Genomic DNA, 22,638 nt, shown 5'->3' with positions numbered 1-22,638 from the left:
CATAACATTTTATGACCCCTATCTCATTTGCATATGAATAGACATCAAGGCTTAGAGCATTCTTCATTTGTGTGTATTCCCTCGTTAAGTGCACCTGCGTGAAAAGTTTTAGCTCCTTTTGAACGTGAAAGGAGCTAAAACTTTTCACGCAGGTGCGCTTAACGAGGGTCACTTGGAAAACATGTTGGAACACGGCCCCTCGAGGACTGGAGGTCAACACCCCTGGTTTAAGTGAAAAGTGCCACACCTGCCCTCACCCCCACTTTCTGAATGGCCGTTTGATCTGTGATGTCACTTGGACACTCCATTAGGTACACTGCCATTTTTAGGTATACCTAATCATACACCACTTCATTAGGGAAAAATCATGGCCAAAGCTTAAATGAAAGTGAAAAGTGCCACACCCGCCCTCACCCCCACTTTCTGATTGGCTGGTTGATCTGTGACGTCACTCGGACACTCCATTAGGTACACCACCATCCTCAGGTTCGTTCGCAAAGATTCATGAGTGAGTGACAGACACTGCTATGCCACCCGACACACGTAATGCAGACATTGAAAGGTATGTATTTAATGAATTTACACTCTTCAAAAACATACAAGAGAAAATTTGTTACAATAGTTAAGAAACCTCATCTACACATTCAATATAATTTAAAACAGGAAAGTTTTTTTACAATAGTTTAAAAACCTCTACACGTTCAAAAGACATCTGTGTCAATTTTGACACATAAAATAATTGATTTGTTCAGTAAGAAAACCAACACCAGTGAACTATACATTCAATTATTAAAATGTCAGTGACAAATTTGGTATATTAAAATAATATAGTGTAATAGTGTAACTATCCCAAAAACATGAAAACAAATTCTGTTCACAACATTGGCTAAAAGACCTCGCCTCGACTAAAGCACCAAGGCCTTCTTGCTATGGTTTTAGAGCCCAAATTCTTGGGTTGGCTCCTCAAACCACTGGCTAGAATATGAGGACCAAAAGACCAAGACTGTGCTTTAAACCTGGACCTGTCAAAAATCAAAATGTGATCACAAAGGTTTGACGACTTGCTCCAGTCTAGCATTGGACTTTGTCCTTAAAACGATGAGCAAAACATCAAGGTCTGGCTCTAAATTCAGTCAGGACTTGTAGTTCTTCATGACCACAAATACTGTACCTACAGTCAATCTTGCTTGAACAACAGACCTAAATGACCTGGACAAGAGTAGTACGTATCATTTCAGACGTTTGCTGTAATATACAGAATTATTCAGGCCGAATTTTCCACTGACTCCAAAAGAGAGGTGGACTTGGACTACGACTAAAACAACAAAGTCTTGCTTGCGTAGGGCTATGCTTTAAGGTCGTGTGAGAAATTCTGCAAAAGAAGACAGATCTAAATATCTAAATAGCCATCATCGGGCAGGACACTGGGATGCCAAGAACCTCGATGACTGTGTTTCTGCTCTCTGTCACTTCCTCTCCTCTTGTGATCACTTCCTCTCCTCTCCTGGTCAGTCCCTGTCTTGTTACTTCCTCTTCTGTGACTCTCTGAGCTACTACCTCCATGCTCTTCGTGGCCTGTCTGGAACTTGTTGCGGGCGCTCTCTATTGGGCTCATTGGTTTTTTGTCTTCCGCTGCCCTCCTCTGGCTGGCAGACGTCCTCTCGTCCATGCGGTCCCTCCGGCTGGATTCTTGACTCCGGTGTGACCCCCTCCGTTCATTGCTTCCACTGTGAGTGTCCCATCCATCACGACTTGCTGTAATTTCTGTCCTCCAATCCTTTGCTTGAATGCCATCAGTCATCTTGCTTTGTCCACTGCTTCTTCTCTCCTGACTGGCCCGCTGGGCGACGACATCCACTCTTCCTTCTGGATTCCAACTGTGACTTTGCTGATGTTGTGGCTTCCTTTTGGAGCCCTCCATTTTGCCCAGCGATTCTTTCTCCTCATCTTCTCCGCCCTTTGTGTCTGTTCTTCCCGGCACGTCTTTCCCCTCAACTCGGTGGCTTCTCTCCCGTTCTGTCTTTTTGCTGTCCTTCATTTTGGGCTTCTCCTCTACTTTGTTAAGCGACGCTGCTTCTTTCTCCTGCTTCTCCTTCCAAGCTGCCATTCGGTTCTCTGTCTCCTTGTCAACTTTGTCCTTTTTTGTCCTTTCTTCCTTGGTCTTCTTAGAATCTCCTTCCTTTGCTGTGATTTTGCCCTCTTCAATCTTTTTGTCAAGTTTTTCCTCCATGAGGTCCAGCTCTTGCTCCAGTTCTGCCAGCTTCTTTGGATCCGACTCCAAGTCGTCGTCGTCGTCGTCCACCTCCTCCTCCACCTCCTGGATCTCCTCATACTCCTCCACCTCGATGCCGTCCATGGTCTTCTGCAGCTGCGTCTTGACCTTGTTGAGCTCCAGGAGGCCGTCCTGTAGCTCCTTGCACACGTCCCTGATCTTGGATGCGAACTTGGTCTTAGCACCTTTGCGCAGCTCATGGGAGTCCTTGGCGAGGAAGAAGACGTCAAGGGCCAGGAAGAGTGCCGACATGACCCCCGTGGTGACGCTGATGGCTTGGGCAGCCTTGGCTGCTCCAGCCCCCGCACCCAGCACCTGAACAGTGCTAATGAGCTTGTCGGTGTTTATCATGAGGGCCTTGCCAGCCCGGCCGCCTTCCTTCACCACATGTTTGATGTTGTGGTTCAAGGCCTTCTTAGCGGTACTCTGCGTGTACTTCTCAAAGTCCCAGTCCTGCAGAGTATCGATGCCCTCCTGCACAAATTCCATACACTCGCGAATGTCTTTAATCTGCTCCTGGTAGTCCTGGATCATCTTCTCCACCTTCTTGCGGTCCATGTTGGAGTGGACGGCGTCTGTGATGTTGGCCGTGGCCGAGGTGATGCTGCCCGCCGTGGCCACGCCGATGCCTACCGCCGTGACAATGATGGAGGCGCCAAAGGTGAACGGCGCCAGGATGAGCCCCGTGATGGTGGTCAGGCTGCCGGCCACGCTGGCCACGCCTCCACCGACGGCTGCTGATATGGTCTTTTTGTGGAAGTAGTCGGCGGCATCGGCCAGGGCCAGCAGCTCAAGGATGCAGTGTTGCAAGGATGCCCCCCGCTGATTGAAAAGGCGCACAAAGAGTCGCGCTGCCATGTAGACACGGTCGGCTGCCTCCTCCATTGCCCTGCACACATGGACGGACGGAAAGGAATGTTTCAATCATCAGGTACGCACACCGGCATTACAATCAATACTGCATATAAGATACTAAATGGCCTTTTTACCACTAGCTCATCCATTATTATATCACTTATCCACCCATTCATTCAAATTCAATCTCTGCATCCACTCTGGGATCAACATCCATCCGTCTGTCCGTCCATTCATCCAAACCCGAAGTGTAAAACAAAAGCGTGTGCATACATTTCCTCCTCATCTTCTTGGAAATTGTTCCACTCGGCCCAACCTGTAGAGACAGGAAGTCAAGACCAACCACATGAGACTGGGAAAAGCTTTCAGATCAAACGTGTCAGACGTTACACTTGCCTTCAACATTTTTCCACCAGTCCATCAGGCCGTCATTCTCCTGCAAGAAAAAAAGCAACAACGTGACACTCAACTTTGACCTCATGTGACGGCGGTCGAACACACCTCCTCAGAGTCCAGAGGGTTTCCTTCGGTTGGGTATGCTGCCATTTCCACTGGCTGGACCTCCACCGTGCTCTGCTGAAAGATTTACGTACACTAAGGTTATTAGCTTCACATAGCCTACCAAGCTCCATCTTACCAAAGATCATAGCATTAAGGAGGAGGAAAGAAGCAACTAACCTGTGCTGGGATCATCTCCTCCATCTCCATGCTCTCCTCAATGATGGGTATCTTTTCCTGGTTGCCGCAAGACAAGGAAGAAGAAAAGGCAAAAGTCCATCAGTTTGGGCTGTATGGCCCCCTGGCAAATCCATCATCCCACAATTCATTCAATTTTTGGAGACTTTTTTGTGGGTCTTCGACATTGCTATGACATTTGGTGTTACCTGCGATGATGTGTTGAGTTTTGTCATCCTGGGAAGAGTCATCTTGAGTCTGAAAGATACAACCTGGAGGATGGACCAGAGTGACATGACGGTCAAGTGAGAGAAGACATTTTGTGCTTGGCTATTTGGCAAAACAAAAGGCTCACTCGTCGTTTCTTCTTGATGGTCCTCCTTCGTCTCAGTCCGCCACCCGAGGGTGGCGCCGCGTCCTCTTTGTTGTCTTCATTGTCCTGCTAGCATTAACAGCATTTGAGTGCTTGTTAACCCCATGTGACTTCAAAAAGAGCCTAACCTGTTTGTCAGCAGTTTTGGGCGTTCTCTTGAATATGCCAGCAAAGCCTCCTTTTTTCTCCTGCTCGACATAAACACACAGTCGTCGTATAGAATGTACACAGGTGTCAACATACCTCAAGGCATACAGTGTATTGAACACTCACCTTAGCAGTTGCAGCGTCAAGATGGACAGTAGTGCCTGATAGTTCGTCTCCTGACAAGTCATCCATCTATTTAAAAAAAACACATCACATTTATTTATGATTTCATTTGTATTTTCTTTTTTACAAGTTTCATTTATGAGTGGCCCGGAGGGAGGGACCGATTTTTGTTCTGTCATCTCACCTTGGCACTTTCATCCAGATTGTCATCACTAAGAGGATTCTGGAAGCAGAAGATGATTTTTGTTATTTTCTGGTAAATAAACAAACAAACAAACAAGTGTAGATCATCTGACAACGTTACCTTGATAGCGATGGAGCGTGGCGCCGGTTTGGGTGACTTTCTGAACATTCCTGCCAAACCTCCCGTCTTTTCCTGTATGTAAATCAAATATTGGGTCAGGCAGGAAAAAACACACAGAGTCTGACATCTGTCAACATTGTACCTTTGGTCCAGTTTCTTCTGTCAACTTTTCATTGCTGTCATCACCGTTTGACTCCTGCATAGCAATAAGAATAGCCACAACATATCAAAATAACAACAGCAAAAATGAATACAAATAATCATCATCTGTAGTGTCACCTCGTCAGCCGCTTTCGGAGCTTTCTTGAACATACCACTGAGGATACTTTTTTCCTGAAATAAAAAAAAAGACAAAAAATACTTATTTTGAATCCAAATCTAATAACAAAAATGGAAATATAAATTGTTCATAAATACAAATAATAAAATGTAAACATTCAACCATTTCAGAAATAGCCTGTGTGTTAAAATTCTTTAAAAAAAAAAAATCAAATATTGGGTCAGGCAGGAAAAAACACACAGAGTCTGACATCTGTCAACATTGTACCTTTGGTCCAGTTTCTTCTGTCAAGTTTTCATTGCTGTCGGATAAGGGCTTCTTCTTGTCATCACCGTTTGACTCCTGCATAGCAAAAAGAATAGCCACAACATATCAAAATAACAACAGCAAAAATGAATACAAATAATCATCATCTGTAGTGTCACCTCGTCAGCTGCTTTCGGAGCTTTCTTGAACATACCACTGAAAATACTTTTTTCCTGAAATAAAAACAAGACAAAAAATACTTATTTTGAATCCAAATCTAATAACAAAAATGGAAATATAAATTGTTCATAAATACAAATAATAAAATGTAAACATTCAACCATTTCAGAAATAGCTTGTGTGTTAAAATTCTTAAAAAAAATTTTTTTTTTTAAAAATCGACATACAATTAAATAATGTGATCATTAAACACTTGAAAAAATGATGGAAAATTCAACAGTTTAACTTAATGTGATTTGATGTCATTTCAAATGTTAAAATAAAAACCAAGTGGCGAAGGTTAAAAGAAGGACATTTACTTTTAAATGAATACAACCCTAATTTTAAAAAAAAAAAGTAGATGCAAAAAATGATGTCCAGTAATAAACACATCAATCAACATCAATCTTGAAAAACTTTTCAATAAGTAAATGAAACAAAAATGTGTACATAAAAAAATGAAGGGTCAAAAATGTACAACTACGTTTGTAAAGTAAAACATAACTGTTCGGTGTAAATAAAATGAAGACATTACCTTGACAGTGGTGCTTTCTGCTAAATTGTCATTACTTGATGACTTCTCCTTGTCCTAGAATGACAAGTGTGTGTTGGTAAGAGGAAAAACAACAACAACCCAGTTCCTTTGTTGAGTGTCCTTAGGGTTGCGAGTGTACTAAGTGTTGGTAACCTCATCCAGCAGGTTGTCGTTGCTATAGGATCTTTTGAAGATGCCCGCCAGGCCTCCTCCTTTTTTCCCCTAAAGACATGTTGTTGTTGTTTTTTTGGGTCAAACAATGAGAGATCAAAAATAACAAGTAGACTTTTTGAAACCTTGCGGATATTCTCAGTCAAGTTCTCAGTGCTTCCGGACGGCGTCACTTCACTCTTGACCTCCGCTTCCTGAGATAGTTCAGATAGTATATTTTATCAAAGGCTTACTAACAAGAATTTTTGGGATGAGGGGGAGGCACCTTATCGCCCTCTGCAGGCTTCTGAGGCTTCTTGAACATGTTGCTGAAAAGGTTCTTATCCTGGAAGAAAATGAAGAAACACAACCAAATATTTATACACGAATTTAGACTAAATCAAACAAACTGACATTTAAATTATGCACAACATACATACCTGTACAATATATACAACAAAAAAACGCCTCTAACGTTAGTTGAGATTAAAATGAGTCAAATAAAAAAAATCTAATTAAAAACATACATGCACAGTATACTAAAAAAACAAATGTGCATTCTATTGCAGTAATATTCTTGAATGATTCAAACTAGTCAAATAAATCCTTTTAAATGACAATAAAGATGAGATAGATCTTTTTTTTAAATCATTCAAATGAGCAACAATTCATCATGCACATACAAAAAGTAGGATTTCAAAGGAGGGTTAGGGTTTTCACCCTTAGATGCACAAGGCCATCCATCAATTGTTCAAACGAAAATATCTGGTTTCTTACCTTGGCAACGCTCTTCTCGGCCGCATTGTCCCCACCCACTGCCGTTGTGGTCACCTGTCCCTTTTCCTCCTTTTCATTGTCCTCCTCACCGTCCTGAAATCAGGACATGCAATTGACTCAAGTATGAAAATGGAATTTGTTAAAAAAAAAAAAAAAAAAAAAACCTCACCGGTGAGGCGTCTCTCTCTCCTTTGGGGGTCTTTTTTTGGAAGACGCCAAAGAGCCCTCGATCTTTGTCCTGACCCTGCGCCCCCCCCAAAAAAACACACCGTCTTGACAATGGCCGCAAACAAACACACACCCGATATGGAAATCTGAAATGTTCCATTGCGTACCGATTCGCCCTCAGATAAATCCTCGTTGCTGGCTAACAACCTTTTATCCACGCTCTCACCCTGCAAGTGACAAGAACAGAGCCTCGTTCAGTGACACAGAAACACAATAAAAAGTTCAATAATACTTCTTGAATTGAGTACAGTCAATAATAATAATAGCTAAAATTGTTAAACCAGAATAACGTCTTCATTTGAGTCTTCATGATCATAGAACCAATTTTTCACTAAGAGGAGTTCAAATCAAAGGATGAAAACATTGCATAAAAATACTAAAAAATGTCACTGAATTGTTTACCTGGTTAGGCTGAGCCGCTTTGGTAGCCTTCTTAAAGAATCCACCAAATAGTCCTGCTTTTTCCTGAAAGACATTTGTCAGCATCACCTATACATGAATAAACCTTAATAGTATATTAATAAAATGAAAATAACACAAAAGATGATTTGTATTATGTTATATAAACAGGGGGGGGGGGGGGAAATCACCTTATTGTTTGTCAGACTGTCTGTGCTGCCCGACAGATCATCGCGGGGCTCTTTAGAATCCTATGAGCAAAAATACAATTGACTCAATTGGAATGAACCCTAAGCAACCAAACTAATGTAATGTACAGGATCCGTGGACAGACACAATCCACCTGGAGGTCTTTCAAGAGAATATTTTGAAGTGGCTGACCTGCTTGGATGCCACCTCTTTGGGAGTCTTTCGGCGGATTGCGCTGAAAAATCCTCCTTTTTCCTGCAACGCAATTTTACACACTTGTTGGTGACATCTTCAATGATGGTGACGCTATTATAAGAGCACCTTACCTCGGAGGCCTTCGGGGACAGATTGTCGCTGCTGTCTGACAAGTCGTCACGGAGACCAGGCTGCTCCTCCTGAAGGAAAAAAAAAAGCATTAACAGCGCTTCACATTTTTCACATTTTGTTACGTTACAGTCAAACACAATCGCTAGTTGTTAGTCCTTTGGTGTTTATGCCAGTCGCCGGCTTGAATCACAAAGAACTCGGTCGTTAGCTAGCGTCACTCGTACGTCAAGACGCCACGGTATTCAGAAGAAGTTTGACCTCATCCATCTGAGCCTCTTCTGGAGGTTTCTTCTTGAACACCCCGTTGAAAATTCCAGCGTAAGATTGTTTCTCGTCTTCTTCACTCTCCTCTGAATCGCCGTCCATTTTCCCCACCTACCTCACCCAAAAAATAGAAAGGAAATGGAAGGGATGACGATGATCAATAAAACAATACTGAGAAACACAGCAAAAGACGACCGACAGGAGTTACCGTCACCAAAGGAGATTTCCGGAACATTCCAGCGAATCGACCCCCAAAGTCCTGAAAAATAAAATATGTACATGTCGCTGTTATGTTAAATATTACTGCTACAAATAAATGAATGGATCATGTTTTATTTAACACCATTTTTTTTAAATAATGAAAATATAATTAAATACCTTTTATAAAAATATGAATTGATTACAAAATAATTTAATGAAAAATATATGTATTATTAATACAAGAATGAATTGTAAGTAATAATAGACAAAATAAAAAAAAATCAATGAACAGATACATAAATTCAGTGAATCATGTTATCCTGGTAAAAATAGGAAAACTTTATGAAAGAAAATAGAAAGAATATGTCTTGTCTTACAATGATGACAAGCAGGTTTCATCATCATCCTCATGTCTTACTTGTTTGGATTCTGCACTTTTGTCCTGTTTGACTTTGTCACTGGCCGTCTGTTCTTTTTCCTGAGACGCTTCCTCCTTGTTGGGATCGACAAGTGCCTCGCCACTGCCGCCACCGCCGCCAACCTTCAAGGAAGACAAATGTCAACATCTGCGCACATAATGATTATGATGACAACCATCATCGCCTGGGGTGCATCTCGTACTTTGGGTGTGGACTTGAGGTGCTTCATCATGCCCTTCAGGACGCCCTGCCGAGCAAAAATTCACATGCTGTCATGTTTCACACGCACAAATACATACAAACACGTACACATTTTATTATTTACAATAAGAGTGAAGGTAATTCTGAAAAATAGATAGTACCTACACACACACACGCACGCACACAAGGACGGACAGTGCTAAATACCGGTTTGGCGGATGCGGCGTGTTTGTCCGGAGTGTCGTCACCTCTGTCCTGGTCGTCAGTCAAATGACTCTGAAGCAAACACATCGTGTGAGTCACAAAAACGGGTTTTGTCGGTGTGTGTTGAACACGTGAGCACGCTCCTATAAACCCGTTGAGCCAGAGAGCCCATCCAACCTTGTCCATCCTTTGTCTCCGCTTCTTACACAATCTTATTATGTTAGTCTCTTATCTTATGTTAGTATAGCAAGTGTTGTGAGATCTTGATTTGACAAATCCTCAAATTAATTTCAGTTGCCCATCCCCGATGAAAGGTGAACCTGTAAGCGCTATTAGTACGTATTAGAAGCATTGTTAGCATTAGCACCCACATTGCTTACAATGAATGACGCTTTTTTGTCTTTCAGGCTTTTTCGCAACTTGGTTGTCTGCATTTGAGGAAAATGAATGATGTATAAAATCAATCAATCAATCAAAATGTAATCTAACCAGGAAGTGACAAATCATCTTGATGTCAGAGGGCGCATCTGATTGGACGCTTTTGACAGAAATCTGAAGAAAGAAGCGGATCAAGTATTCATGTTGCCCGCCAACAGCGAGATGGCGTCACGAGAGGCGTACTTGCTTGTCGTCACTGTTGCCTTGACTGTGTCTTGTGGTCTGGTTCCTCTCCTGAGTGCCAAAAAAAACCCCCAAAAAACCTAAATTCAGATTTTAAAATTCATTTTTGGTTTATTCTGACAGTACTGTACTTCACCTGCTTAGCTTGTCTAGGTGGGGGCACAGGAGTTTCTGTTTTGTTCTCCTTCGTCTCCCTTTGTGTCACGTTTCTCTGGCCCTGAAAATCACGTCAAAATCATGAAACGACTTGTCACTGAAACGATCATGTTTTTTGTGTTTTCAATCTCCAAAGTAATGCCTAATGTTTTGAAATATTGTGTTTTCAACACGAATTTCTAAAATGACAGTTTAAATCACTTTAAAAAATATGGACTTTTTTATTTAAGATGACAAAAAAGTTGCTTTTAATCGATTTCCCAGAGAATAAACATATATAAATTCCTTCTAAGATTTAAAAAAAATAATCTTACCTCACCATCCGCGGCTAATCTTTTCAAATGATACTGCGTTTGGCTCAGTTCCTGCACACACACAAAAAAAAAAAAGAAAATTGAATTACAGTCTAATCATGTACAATCCGCGTTTTCTCACTTGTTACAAGAACCAGGTGCCCCCTTTTGCTGACCTGCTATCAATCAAACAATCAACCTTTGAGGTGACGGCTTGAACATGGAAGTTGAAACAAATGATAAAATAATTGCAAAAAGGGCATTGAAAAATAAAAACAAAAGACTCAACGTTTATTTTGAAACATTTTTGACAGAAAAATATTATTTTGTACACACGCTGTGCTTTGGTCGCGGAGGCACCACAGGGATGGGCTTGTCCAACTTCTCTGCATCGTTTCGAGGCTGTAAACAAAGTCGTGTTTTTTACACCTCAGCAAACAGTCGGTTACTGGACGGGCGGATGAAGTACCTCGGGAGGCCAGGGAGGCAGTTTGGTCTGTGAAAGCAACAAAGATTTATTATTAGAAATATTACCCAGGAGTGTGATTTTTCTTCTTTTTTTTTTTTAAAAACGGTTATTATTTCTTAATGTTTATATGTATCTCACGGGCTTGGTTTTCTTTTTTGCTTCAGGCTTCATCACGCACGGCTCCATCTGAGTTCCATAAAGTGATAAAAGACAGAAGATTCATCACCATGGTACCAAGACAGCTTCCACATGTGTGTGAAATGATGGAAGCTATTTATGAGCACATTTGGACTTTTTAATTTGAAATGACCTAAATTGTAAATGTAGGCCAGTGCTTTCATAGTGTTAAGGCCAGTCAAGAATGCACGCTACTGAGAAAAATATACAGTACTAATCATTCAAATGTAAAGAATTTGAATTGTTTGAAAGGTTTGCTCATTAGCCACTAGGAAGCAGTAAAACACAGTTACACTACACACAAACACAGAGGAAGAGCACCACATCTAGGCAACAATAACGTTTGTTTTTCGAGACAACAAATACAACCAAAACGTGACGTTGCTCTTTGTTTTGTTAGCCCTTGGCCTACTGTGCAATAATTCAAAATGTACGTTTCAGAATTTTGGGACACCCGGAAGTGCTTCATAATGACAATTTAATTGTGAAAATACACATTTCCTGTCTAGTTGACTAAGAAAACACACCTTCCCCCAATTATCACGTGCTGAAAGTGAGGCACCAGAGAGTTACAACAGAAAAAAAAGTAGACCTTTTTCATTATTTAAATGAAAGATAGACACACCGGTCACATTGGAACACAGCAACTGGACAAAAAGCGTTCACAAATGATCATTTCCGAGCAGCTGATATGTTATTTGTGTGGAGTTAATGTCGTTTATTTGTCTCACCTCGCTGCTCTTCCTCCCTCCGTCAATGGCATCTAAAGTCAATGGGCAACGTAAGGCAAGTGAATGCCTCTCAGAAGTTTCCCAAAGTGTTCACCACACCCGCCCCGCAACGCATCTCCAGCTGCGGAGGCGTTCACAAGCTCCGAAATTTCTAACTTCACCACAGCCATCCGCGTCGTGAGACAATAATAGATTATTTTTGTGGGTTGATTTCCCAAAATGTGAGTAGTAGTGAATGATAAATAAATAACCAATAACAAATTTTAATTAAACATTTCACAATGATCAAAACAAATTGGTTTTATGATTTTTTCTTCCATAGAAAACCAAATATTTATTCCAGTGCTCCTCAAACTTTTTACGCCAAGTATTACTGTAAAAAATGTAATGTGTGTTTAATGGTACGTATTTTAAAATAAAATAAAAACTTTTATAATAATAGATCTAAAAAGATCTTAACATTTGTTGTCAAACATTACATTAATTAAATGTATTTTATATACATTTACAATTAATTGTGTCAGTTTTGTTTCTCCAACTGGACAAAACATTAATTTTACTTGTCTTAATGCTCCTTACTGTAACTTTACTCAATGACATGTCCAGTATCACGCTGGAATTCCAGAGACAATGTTTGACTTTCTAAATATAATCTTTTGTGCGCTGTTTGTGCATGTTCCAGCTTGTTAGCGTCTCTGATGCCTCCCCAAAGATCTTGTATTGCATGAAGATGTGACGATAACTAAGTGAAAGCAAAGCGCAAGCACCGGAGATCATGAAAAGCCCACACAGAAAGGCCTGAGCCCGTATTCAAACTTGGACTCTGTGCAAACCACTAGCTCATTGTGCCGACAAGAATAATAGTAATATAATTATATAACTGCCAGTAGAAATATTCATAATGACAATTAGCAACTGTCTAGCTCAACTAAAGCGCACACGCCCTCCCTCGCCTTGCTTTGTTTACCAGCAGGCTGACTTGAACACATACATGCAGATGAAGCAAGCCATGCACAACTGCAATCATTAGCCACATCATATGTCAGCATGATAAAAGTGGCCATTTTACCTGCCAACGATGTCTCGAAACCTTTTGTTTTGTTTCCTTTGTGCGTGACTCACCTGGGAGGAGATGGAGGGAGGGGCGAGGCCTAACTCAAATCTGTTTGGGTCCCAGCAGGTTTGGCTCATCAGTTTCAACCTCACATCTGACACACAAAATAGAAAAAGGGTTGGCAGTCTTGGCTAAATCAAAGAAGGGCTAAGAAATTATTAAGACCAAATACCAGCTCAGTGGCCTTGTGGTATAAGTGTCCGCCCTGAGATTGGGAGGTCGTGGGTTGGATCCCCGGCCGAGTCATACAAAAAGGAACCTGATGCCTCCCTGCTTGACACTCAGCATTAAAGGTTGGATTGGGGATACTGTGAGGAGCTGCACCCCACAGCCATTTTTAGCAATGTATAGCTTCTACTATGGAAGCTCGTCTGAGGACGACCTAACTAAATAAATATATGCTTATTGAGTAGTACTTATTCAGGGAAAACCATCCAATTAAATCAAATAATTTAACTACTTTACAATTTTGTATTGATACAATAAAAACAGAAATAATCATTACAGATCCTTTGTGTGTTTAGGGTTATTTTCATCCTTCTAACTACTGGTGTTGTTTTAATGTTTAATGTTTATGACCCCAATGAAAATGAATAAGATTATAGTCAAATTGAATTTCATTACATTGATTAAAAAATACATCCATATCATACTTGTATAATAAAAACTAATATAATTTGTATTTTATTAATAAATGCACATTTATGTGTTGACTTAAAGAAACACTCAACAGATTTTTTTTAAAATGAATTCATGTTTTTTTAAAGGATAAATTTCATATTGCCCATACCTCAGATATCTTTTTAACCTGTTTGCCGTATGCATAGGTTACAAAACAATCAGGCCTTCATGGGAATCTTTATTTTTTTATTGCACAGATTACCGGTACAGCCACTTTTCCTTTCATCACCTATTACACAAAACATACATTGCACATGCTACATCCACCCACAATAAATACAAAAGTTAAATAAAAAACAAAGCATGGATTTATCCAGTGAACAGGTTAGCGCTAAAAGCATTAGCATTGTTGCAAAGGTCACTCTAGTGTCCAAACATTAAAATATTGTTGCAAAACTATATATTAAACATTTTTATAAATTTCATTCCGAGACGGTTGACTAACGTTAGCTAGCTAGCATTGTGGAATTTAGTACAATAAAAGGCACATGAGTTATAAAAAAAAAAGACTAAAACATTATTTGTAGATCAAAAATGTTTTGTTAAATGAAAAATGAAAAATGAAAAAAAAGAGTAAAAACCAGAGGCATCCATTTGTGAATAGTTCAACAATTTTGAAGTCTGCCTTGACTAGCCAGAAGACAAATTTCACCTCAAAAATGTCAGAATGGTCATCAATCTAGTTTGGTTGTATATTTTGTTCCAGTTTGTATTTCAGACAAAATTTTGGTTATCATTTTTGGACTTAGCATCTCTTTGGATATTGACTCAGTTTTTCCAATGTCACACGTACTCCCTGTTGTCGAGGTCTTTCTTGATGGCTTTCTTAGTGCGGTCAATCTCGTCTTCTTCCGAGCTGTCGTAGTCGTAACCCCCTTTCATCTTCTCCTTCTCACCCGAAGTGTCGTCCTCTCGTTGGTTTTCGTCCTGGGGCGCGGTGGTGCACTGCAGCTCCTCTCGGATGCTGTTGAGCTCCACCAGGCCGTCGTGCAACTGCGTAGCCACCTCCCGTATTTTGGCGGCGAACTCAGACTTGGCACCCTTCTTGAGCTCCTTTGAGTCCTTGGCCACAAAGTAGATGTCCATCCCCACAAAGAGGCCCGTGAGGACACCGGTGGCCATGCTGGCAATCTGAACAGCGCGGGCCGCTGTGCTGCCCGCCACGTTGGCGATCTGCACCACGCGCATGATCTCGTTGGCGTTAATAAGGATGGCCTTGCCCGCCATGGCGCCGTCCTCGTAGAAGCTGCTGCTGAGCACAGGGAATTCGCGGTTGTAGGCGTTGTTCTTCATCTTGATGAGGTCGAAGCGCCGCAGGTTCTCGATTCCCTGCTTGATGAACTTGAGGCACTTGTTGAGGTCCGCCATCTTCTCTTGGTAGTCCTCCACAATCTTCTCGACTTTCTTGCGGTCCATGGAGTTGTTGACCTGGTTGGAGATGCTGGCGCCGGCCGAAGTGAGGCCGCCCGCCGTGGCCACGCCCAGCCCCACGGCCGTCACGATCAGAGAGGTGCCGAAGGTGACGGGCGCCAGGGCCAGGCCGGCGATGGTGGCCACGCCGCCGATGGCGCTGGTGGAGCCGCCGGTAATCTGGGCAATCTTGGTGTTCTTGTTGAATTTATCTAGGCCGTCGGCCATGGCGTTCAGGTTGATGACGTGCTGCCAAAGGCTCTCGGCGCGCTCTGAGAACAGCTTGTTGAACACCCGGATGCCTTTCTGAACCTTCTCCGCTGTTACCGCAAATGCCCTGACCATAGTAGTTGCAATTTTACAACGGTCACAAACACATATAAATATGAAAATAAATATCTGTTAAGAGACTTGGAATGTCTATCCCCGACACTTACTTCGCTTCTTCTTTATCGGTCATGTCGTCCTCCTGAGGTGTGTCCTCCCAAGCTGAGGAAGAGCACATTTTAAAAGATGCAAAATATAGTCGATCCTATTTGAACAACAGCGTCCTTTTTTCAATGCTGTCGTGCAGGGTCAATTGTGCACAATTTTAGACGAACTTACACTCCACATTGTTCCACCACTCCATAAGACCATCCATGTCCTGTAAGATGAACCAAAAAAAAAAAAAAGTTGTTGGCTTGATTAAGGCCAGTTCACACGATCTTGTCATGGAAATGCAAACTGACCTGTCTGTCTTCAGGCTGCGATGGCTCAATACGGAATTCTTCCAGCCGTTCAAACAAACCCCTGTTTCCACCCTTGTTCTGGAACACAAGCAGTGCCAAGTTTTTTTCAACGATTGTAACATTAATTCTGTTTACTTCAACAATTAGAAAGTGGAGATTTCTCTGCATTTGGTGTTTGGTGACAAAAGGACTCCTAAAAAACCCTGACAATATATCAAATAAAAACAATTCTAAAAAAACATTTAGACGATGCTTATGAATGAATGTTTAAATCCTCAAACATAAAAGTTAAAAATACATTGGGTTCGATTAAAACAAAAACTAATGACATCACAATAAAATAAACTTCAATGAGCACAAAATCAAAGCGTAAATTCAATTCAAACAAATAAATCAAACCTAAGTATAATTTGATAAAAAATATTCAATTGGTGAAAGAAAAAAAAATTAAAGTAAACAGAAATGCAATTATATCAAGACAAAATAAAAGCGAATAAATAAATATATATCCAAATATGTATTGTATATAATCAATAAATTTCATTTTAACCAAATAAAAAGTGTCAATGTGTCAAACCAGTTCCAACCAAACTGAATATCTCATTATAATATGTTATTGTGTGTTTTACAGTAAAAGAACAATATCTGATCATAGCAGGTGTTCCTCCTGTAGCAGAAGTGCTGTGTTTTTGCAAAAATGGCGTCTCGGTAAAGGGAAGCAAGCAAACAAGTCAGGACACATTGTGGCAGCCTCATCTCCCCTTACATGCCTTCATGCAGCGGCTTTTGTTTTGGAATGCAAGGGAGGGGAGGAGCAAAAAGTGAATAAAAACAACAACAAAAAACCAACAGATGTCAGGCGACCAAAACAGCTCTTTATCGTAACAGTGGTGAGAAAGATGACAACGTGACATTGTGTGGGAAGAAAGCCCTAACAGCGTGAAAAGAATTGTGTGTCCAAAGAACACTGTGCGGAACAAAAAAAAAACCCTAATTGAAACCAAATTGAAATAAAATGTGTACCTCAGCCTCTTCATCGCGTCTCTGTGTCATTTTGTTCTGCAACACACGAAAACCAATTAGCTCAGTAATCTTGGAATTATACGGTCAAAATAAATCTACAGTCAAACACACGAGCGATACTAAACACTGGAGCTAATAAAAGCGTGAGAATGACCTTGACTCGAGGCATGAAGGGATTGTGGCGTTTAGGCTTCTTGACTTTGACCTGAAAAGCAAAAACAAGTGAAACAAGGCAAATGATTCATCATGAGAGTCAGCAACCCTCCAAAAAATAAACCTCTTCTGGTTTGTTGGTGCCATCCTCTTCCTTTGGATTCTCTTTGGACTTTTCTTCTGCTTCTCCCGCTGCTTCGTCATTCAGCACTTCATCGTAGCTTTGAGGCTGTTGTCACGTGATAAGTGTCAAACGTTGCCAACATGTTGGGAACATTCACGTACCTTGGCAGCAGCACGTGGATTGAACGGGTTGTAGCGCTTTGGTTTCTTCTTGGCCTGGGAAAGCCACAGTGAGATACCCTCAAACACCATCTGGTCATAACATTAACACCTCACCTCCACCGGGGTCACCTCATTCCCCTGGCTGCCACCGTCTTCTTCTTTCAGAAACTCCTCATCTGATTGGCTCTGCGGGATAATGACCTCGTTAATAGGCATCTAGGTATTCAAGTCGCCTTCAAGCTCCATGATGAGAACCTGATTCTGGTTTTCTTGCTCCGGCACCACTGTGTTGGCTGCTTTGCTCCTGAGCTCCTGATAGACAAACAAGTGTATGTCAATTTTAGGAATTTTTGAACACCGTGTCAACTGACCTTTGGGTCAATTTCAATTTCCTTCACAAACACAAACTTTGGAGGCTTTTCCTACCTCCACGGAAAGCTTGCGTGGAGGAACTTTGGGAGCTTCCTTATCTGCCCTCCTCTGGGACACCATGACCTTGTCGTTCTGCGGTAGGCAAAGTACATGCTATTTGTTGCCCCAAAGTGGAAACCATAAAAACTTGGTGGTAAGCAAGCCACAGAAGATTCAGTAAGTACCTTAGCGTCTTCAAATGCTTTGGCCTGGGCTTTGACAGGAACCTGTGTCTTCTCCTGTCAACGCGTGACAAAGTCAAGGCGGCCGTGTTGGCAAGAGTGTCAAGTGGAAACAAACTACTGTCAAACCTCTCGGGTAGGTCCGTGCGGAAGTGGCGGCGTTTCACTTCTTTGCTTTCGCTCCCTGTCGACGGCGCTATTTTTGTGCTAGCCGGGGTGAGAAACAGGAAGGATTTAAAGAGAGAGGACGTGCGTGTCTTGTCACTGATTATTCATGATAATGCCTATAGTACAGTACTTTTTGTTTCCCCTCCACTTGTTGATCAGTTTCTTTGAACGTCTCTTCCACGTCTTTCTGTGCAAAGAAGAAAAGTCAAGTATAAGATAAACTTGTTTACTTCTGTAGTGAAAACTATATTGAAAAGTCATAGCGTTTTTAAAAACTTCTCAAATTGACCTAAAACATAATCAACCTTGTGTTCAAAAGCAGACAGAAAGCCCGAGCTGGCCTAAAACTCAGTCAGTGTTGTGTTTAAGACCAAAACATCTCCAAATGGTCTTAAAACAGTCACCGATGCGTAACAGAGACCGAGAAACCACAGCAACCACACATGCCCAGCACCGTCCGTCACCATCAAGCTCGGCAAAAACAAACGACAAGTTACTTTATTGGCAGGCTTGAATGGATTAAGTTTGGACATGGCTCCCATCATGGCATTCTGAGGGAGGTGGGGACACGTTAAGATGGATGTCGCAGAGGACTATCAACGCCAGGAACATTTCAATACCTGTTTGTGGCTGGACAATTTGTCGCCGGCGACGGGTGTGTCATCGTCACTGGAGTCACTTTCCTTGTCTTTTTCAGACCGGAACGGATTCAGTTTGTTCATGGCACCGGCCAGCTTACTCTGACAAAAGAAAAATAAATGTTTAAAACAAACATGAATTAGAAGGTTCAGGCAATGAAATCCACAAACACGGAGAACCTGTTTATGGTTAGTCTGGTTCTCGCTGGTGTCTGACGTCTCCTCAGTAACATCAGCATCTGAGTTCTCCTTCTCCTAAACAAACCCAGATTTTCATACTCATATTACTTGAGCTTTTCATTGAAAACGGCACAAATGGACAAACGCACCGTTTTGTCATAGTTGAAGGCGTTCTTCATCATGGCGCTGAAGCCGTTCTGAAGGCACACAGACACACTCAAGTCAAATTGTTCACAAAAATTGTTCACCAATGTATTGATTACCTGCTTGACTTTGGGCTTCTCCGTCAGGTTTTCTTTGGAACCTAGCGACTTTTCCTTCCCCGTCTTCTCGGCGAGACTGTCGCTGCTGGAGAACAGCTTGCCGGTTGCTGTCAAGTCCTCCTAAAACATAAGAGCGGATGATCACGGCTCACATGAAGTTCGCAAGCTGAGCCGTGATTGGTCGGTACCTAAGCGAGTAAAACACGATTTTAAAATTGCCTTGTAACACAGTCATGCTAAAACAAATGAAAAAAAGTTTAAGTTCAGGAATATAAATTAGAAGATATGCCACCTGAGACTGTGTTCTGGTTGCAGAAGTGTGTTTTGGCTTTTTGAACATGCCGCTAAAGAGTCCTCCTTTCTCCTGCAAAAACAACAGGAAATGAATGCTGGGGTTGTCACGCTAACGCAAAGCCTCGAGGTTGAGCGCAGCTGACCTTAGTCCCGCCCTCAAAGAGGTTTTCACTGCTGGCCGACAGCTCGCTGGATTGAGACAAATCATCCTGGACCAGTCCATAAATTGCAAAGTCAAATTCAAATTATACACTCAGCTAAAACGCTTTAAAAAAAAATGGCTCACCTGAGACTTTTTTTTTACCAGCTTTGGTGATTTTTTAAACATCCCGCTAAACATTCCAGCTGACTCCTGAGAAACAGCACGTTAGCTATTGATATGAACATTATTTTGCGCTAGAGGAAAGTAACGCTCACCTTGGAATTGTTGTTGTTGACGGCCAGATTATTGCTGCTTTCAGACTGCTCGTTGTTTTCAGACAAATCATCCTGGAAAAGAAGCAGATGGTTGTAGGACCATGACGTCATACAAGAGGGGTGTGGGAATCACCTGAGATTGTGTTCTTTTTTTAAACATCCCGCTGAACATTCCGCTGCTCTCCTACAGCGGGAAAAAACACATTGTGCTCAAAAAGTTAAATACATAATACTGTATTTATATATAGTATATATTTTAGAATTTATTTCACAGTGTTGAATTCAAAGCCATAGACAGTCCTGAAATTGTCCTAAAACTAATTCAGTGCTGCATTTACGTCTCGAGATGTTCAGGGAACACTTAAAAGTTGCTTCAAAACATTTTTATGGTGACAACAAATACTCGCGCACCTTGGTGTTATCATTCACATTGTTCTGTTTGGCGGACAGGTAAATGTCTAGAAGATCCTAAAAGAACAAAACGGAATATTTGACTTTACTTGACTTGCACGTATAGGCGTCATCTTAGTATATTGCGTCACCTGTGAGGGTCTGCGTGCATGTCCCCGTTTAGGAGTTTTTTTCAGCATCATGCCAGATTGGTTCTGCGTAAGATGAGCGACGTGAGTGTCAGAGGCTCACTGGTGTGCGTGCGTTAACTGAACAAGTGCGCTCACCTTGCCCTGCTTGCTTTTATCTAAGATGCCATTGCTGGCTGAATGCTCTGGATTGTGTTGTGAGACCGCTGCCTTAAAAAAAAAAAAAAAAAAAAGAATACAACACAAAACAGTCTAGCCGAATTCTAAAACACATTCAGCACTGGACAAAACAGTCTTACAACAATAATCAAACAATTTCTATATCGTGGAAAGGTGACATTCAACTCTTCACCTTGCCGTTGTCGTTCACATTGTTATTGCTGACGGACATGTCGATGTCGAGAAGATCCTAGGCAAACAAAATATATTTTTCAACTCTTTACATACATATGCAAGTGCGACCTGTGTATCGTGTACCTGCGAGGGCCGGCGTGCGTGTCCTCGTTTGGGAGTTTTTTTCAGTATTCCGCTCATCATGCCAGACTTGTCCTGCGTAGGACAAATGAGTTTAGCATCAGAGGCTAACTAGTTTGAGCTAACTATACAAACGTGTGCTCACCTTGGATGGCTTGCTGTCATCTAAGCTGCCGTTGCTGGCAGAAAGCTCTGGATTGTGCTGTGAGAGCGCCACCTAAAAAAAAACAAAAAAAAAACATGCTCCTGAAAACAGCTTTGCCTTCAAGGCAGCCAAAAAGTGACCGGTAAAAACAATTGCAAGGGCGAGAGAATAAGGCAAGTGACAAAGCAACATGAAGCTTGTCTCACTTAGTCGAGGTTTACTTTAAGTTCAGAAAGTTGAAAAGTAGCAAGTAGGTGGAAGATCAACAACAAAACTCTTGTGGCTCTTTGGACAATTTAGGCTGCTTCTTGAACATGCCCTTAAACATGCCGCCTTTGTCCTGGAATCATGATTTTAAAAAAAAGCCAATTATTTGGGTGTCTTCATTAGCACTGCACACCAATGCGACAATAAAAATCAGGATGTGACCTTGTTGTCGTTCAGACTGTCGTTACTCTTTGACAGTTCACTGCTGACTGACAGGTTGTCCTGTGTTGTAAACATTCAAATTGTAAGCTTGCAAGGTTGATTACTACTGGCATTATTGTCATGCGTCACCTGCAGTTCAGACGATTTGGAGGATCTCTTGAACATGCCGCCAAACAATGCTGCTTTTTGCTGAAACTCAAGAGGAACAAAATGCTGATTGGTCATTACGCAGTTGCAGAAGCCCGTTCAAAAGTTGGCAAAGAGTCCTTTTTTAGAAAGTGTAATTGTTAAACAGCATGAGGAGTATATTGTGTATGTGTGTATCTTTTTTTTCAAAGGTTTGCAGACTCCACACACTTGGTAAAAAGAGATTGAGTGCTGCTGTTTTGGTTAACAACAGCATACAAATGAGCTTCTCATTTAATTTGAAAGTCCACACATGACCAATAGCAGCTACAATTGCCATTGTACTTATTGCCTGTTTTTTTTTTGGGGGGGGGGGGGGGGGTCATTTATATATTTTAAATGGTCTTAATAACCAAATCACTAGATACCATGAGTAATGTACGGAATGTAAATGTTTCACAAAATGCCTATTCAAAAAAATGAATAAATCATGACAGCACATTTTTAAGATATCCTTGCCCTCAAGACAATCTAGAAAATAAAAGTTAGAAGGAAGCAGATTGTTGTCAATGTTTTACTATGGTCAACATTGTCATCGTCATAAAACCTAAAATGTTGACAACTTTTGTACTCACTGTGACGTCTCCTTCATCGCACTCCAAGTCCAGATCAAAGTCGCCGTATCGATTCTGTCCAAACACGTTCAACATATAAAACGATTTGACAACAACATAAATGTGTGTATAGCAAAGGTGCTCTCGCTCACCATTTTGGGTCTGTTTTAGCTTCAGTCTCTCTCCGAAGCAAACTCGTGAAGATTTCCCACGTCCTTTCCCCCGGTTCTTTCCGTGAAAGAGTTTTCCGGGCTTTCGAGCTGAACCGTTCCGCCCACTCCTGCTCATTTGGAAAAAACCTCTTTCACCCAGTTCTTTGTGACGACTTTCATGCAAAAACAATGTTTAAAAACCCCGACGGACCAGTTCCACGAGTCTTGTGGATGAGGAGGGCGTGGCCTGACTCACCTGGCAACAGGAAAACTGTGGTGCGTTGCGTTCAGTGCTACTCGGAAATCTCAACTTCAAAATACGGTAAAACGTGACGGTACAGAATTGACAAATGCTTTTTTATTATTTTAAATTC

At 41.5% G+C, this 22,638-nt stretch overlaps 2 protein-coding genes across 9 annotated transcripts; both read right to left on the bottom strand.

Annotated features, from left to right (window-relative positions):
- Positions 1-547: 547 nt before the first annotated feature.
- Positions 548-12,979, bottom strand: LOC148386989 (uncharacterized). Of its 4 annotated transcripts, none has more exons than XM_088396868.1 (39): positions 12,958-12,979; positions 11,066-11,113; positions 10,928-10,954; positions 10,795-10,860; positions 10,480-10,530; positions 10,146-10,226; positions 10,010-10,060; positions 9,878-9,940; positions 9,392-9,460; positions 9,186-9,230; positions 8,983-9,105; positions 8,572-8,622; positions 8,358-8,474; positions 8,099-8,167; positions 7,965-8,027; positions 7,775-7,834; positions 7,587-7,649; positions 7,292-7,351; positions 7,126-7,200; positions 6,957-7,049; positions 6,466-6,525; positions 6,326-6,394; positions 6,183-6,251; positions 6,030-6,083; positions 5,446-5,508; positions 5,297-5,374; positions 5,029-5,082; positions 4,892-4,945; positions 4,750-4,821; positions 4,630-4,668; positions 4,449-4,514; positions 4,304-4,363; positions 4,158-4,241; positions 4,012-4,074; positions 3,806-3,862; positions 3,629-3,703; positions 3,524-3,563; positions 3,401-3,443; positions 548-3,161 (listed from the first exon to the last, which is right to left on the bottom strand). In XM_088396868.1, exons 2-39 carry the CDS (start codon positions 11,111-11,113, stop codon positions 1,391-1,393), a joined length of 4,146 nt encoding a protein of 1,381 aa, XP_088252994.1. In that variant the 5' UTR covers positions 12,958-12,979; the 3' UTR covers positions 548-1,390. The 4 variants fall into 4 exon arrangements, with proteins under 4 accessions (XP_088252994.1, XP_088252995.1, XP_088252997.1 ...); XM_088396869.1 differs by having other exon boundaries at positions 4,158-4,244; positions 5,297-5,371; positions 5,455-5,508; XM_088396871.1 differs by having other exon boundaries at positions 5,297-5,371; positions 5,455-5,508.
- Positions 12,980-13,795: 816 nt separating this feature from the next.
- On the bottom strand, positions 13,796-22,508 carry apol1 (apolipoprotein L1). 5 transcript variants are annotated; one of them, XM_088395484.1, is made up of 34 exons: positions 22,265-22,508; positions 22,134-22,187; positions 21,502-21,567; positions 21,373-21,432; positions 20,944-21,015; positions 20,802-20,873; positions 20,677-20,733; positions 20,463-20,534; positions 20,328-20,390; positions 20,197-20,253; positions 19,919-19,969; positions 19,786-19,857; positions 19,655-19,720; positions 19,512-19,577; positions 19,367-19,438; positions 19,075-19,194; positions 18,961-19,008; positions 18,812-18,886; positions 18,614-18,733; positions 18,491-18,544; positions 18,124-18,180; positions 17,955-18,032; positions 17,829-17,882; positions 17,659-17,736; positions 17,488-17,544; positions 17,347-17,418; positions 17,233-17,286; positions 17,072-17,176; positions 16,949-16,999; positions 16,795-16,830; positions 15,772-15,849; positions 15,647-15,686; positions 15,478-15,529; positions 13,796-15,377 (listed from the first exon to the last, which is right to left on the bottom strand). In XM_088395484.1, exons 1-34 carry the CDS (start codon positions 22,265-22,267, stop codon positions 14,414-14,416), a joined length of 3,096 nt encoding a protein of 1,031 aa, XP_088251610.1. In that variant the 5' UTR covers positions 22,268-22,508; the 3' UTR covers positions 13,796-14,413. The 5 variants fall into 5 exon arrangements, with proteins under 5 accessions (XP_088251610.1, XP_088251611.1, XP_088251612.1 ...); XM_088395485.1 differs by having other exon boundaries at positions 21,502-21,561; XM_088395486.1 differs by lacking the exon at positions 18,491-18,544.
- Positions 22,509-22,638: the final 130 nt, after the last annotated feature.

This window comes from Syngnathus floridae, chromosome 14 (assembly GCF_059516105.1).
Source record: "Syngnathus floridae isolate MCC-2025c chromosome 14, RoL_Sflo_1.0, whole genome shotgun sequence".
In the NCBI taxonomy this organism is placed as follows: domain Eukaryota; kingdom Metazoa; phylum Chordata; class Actinopteri; order Syngnathiformes; family Syngnathidae; genus Syngnathus; species Syngnathus floridae.
Note: the sequence above shows the minus strand (reverse complement) of the source record. Positions and strands in the feature narration are given on the sequence as shown.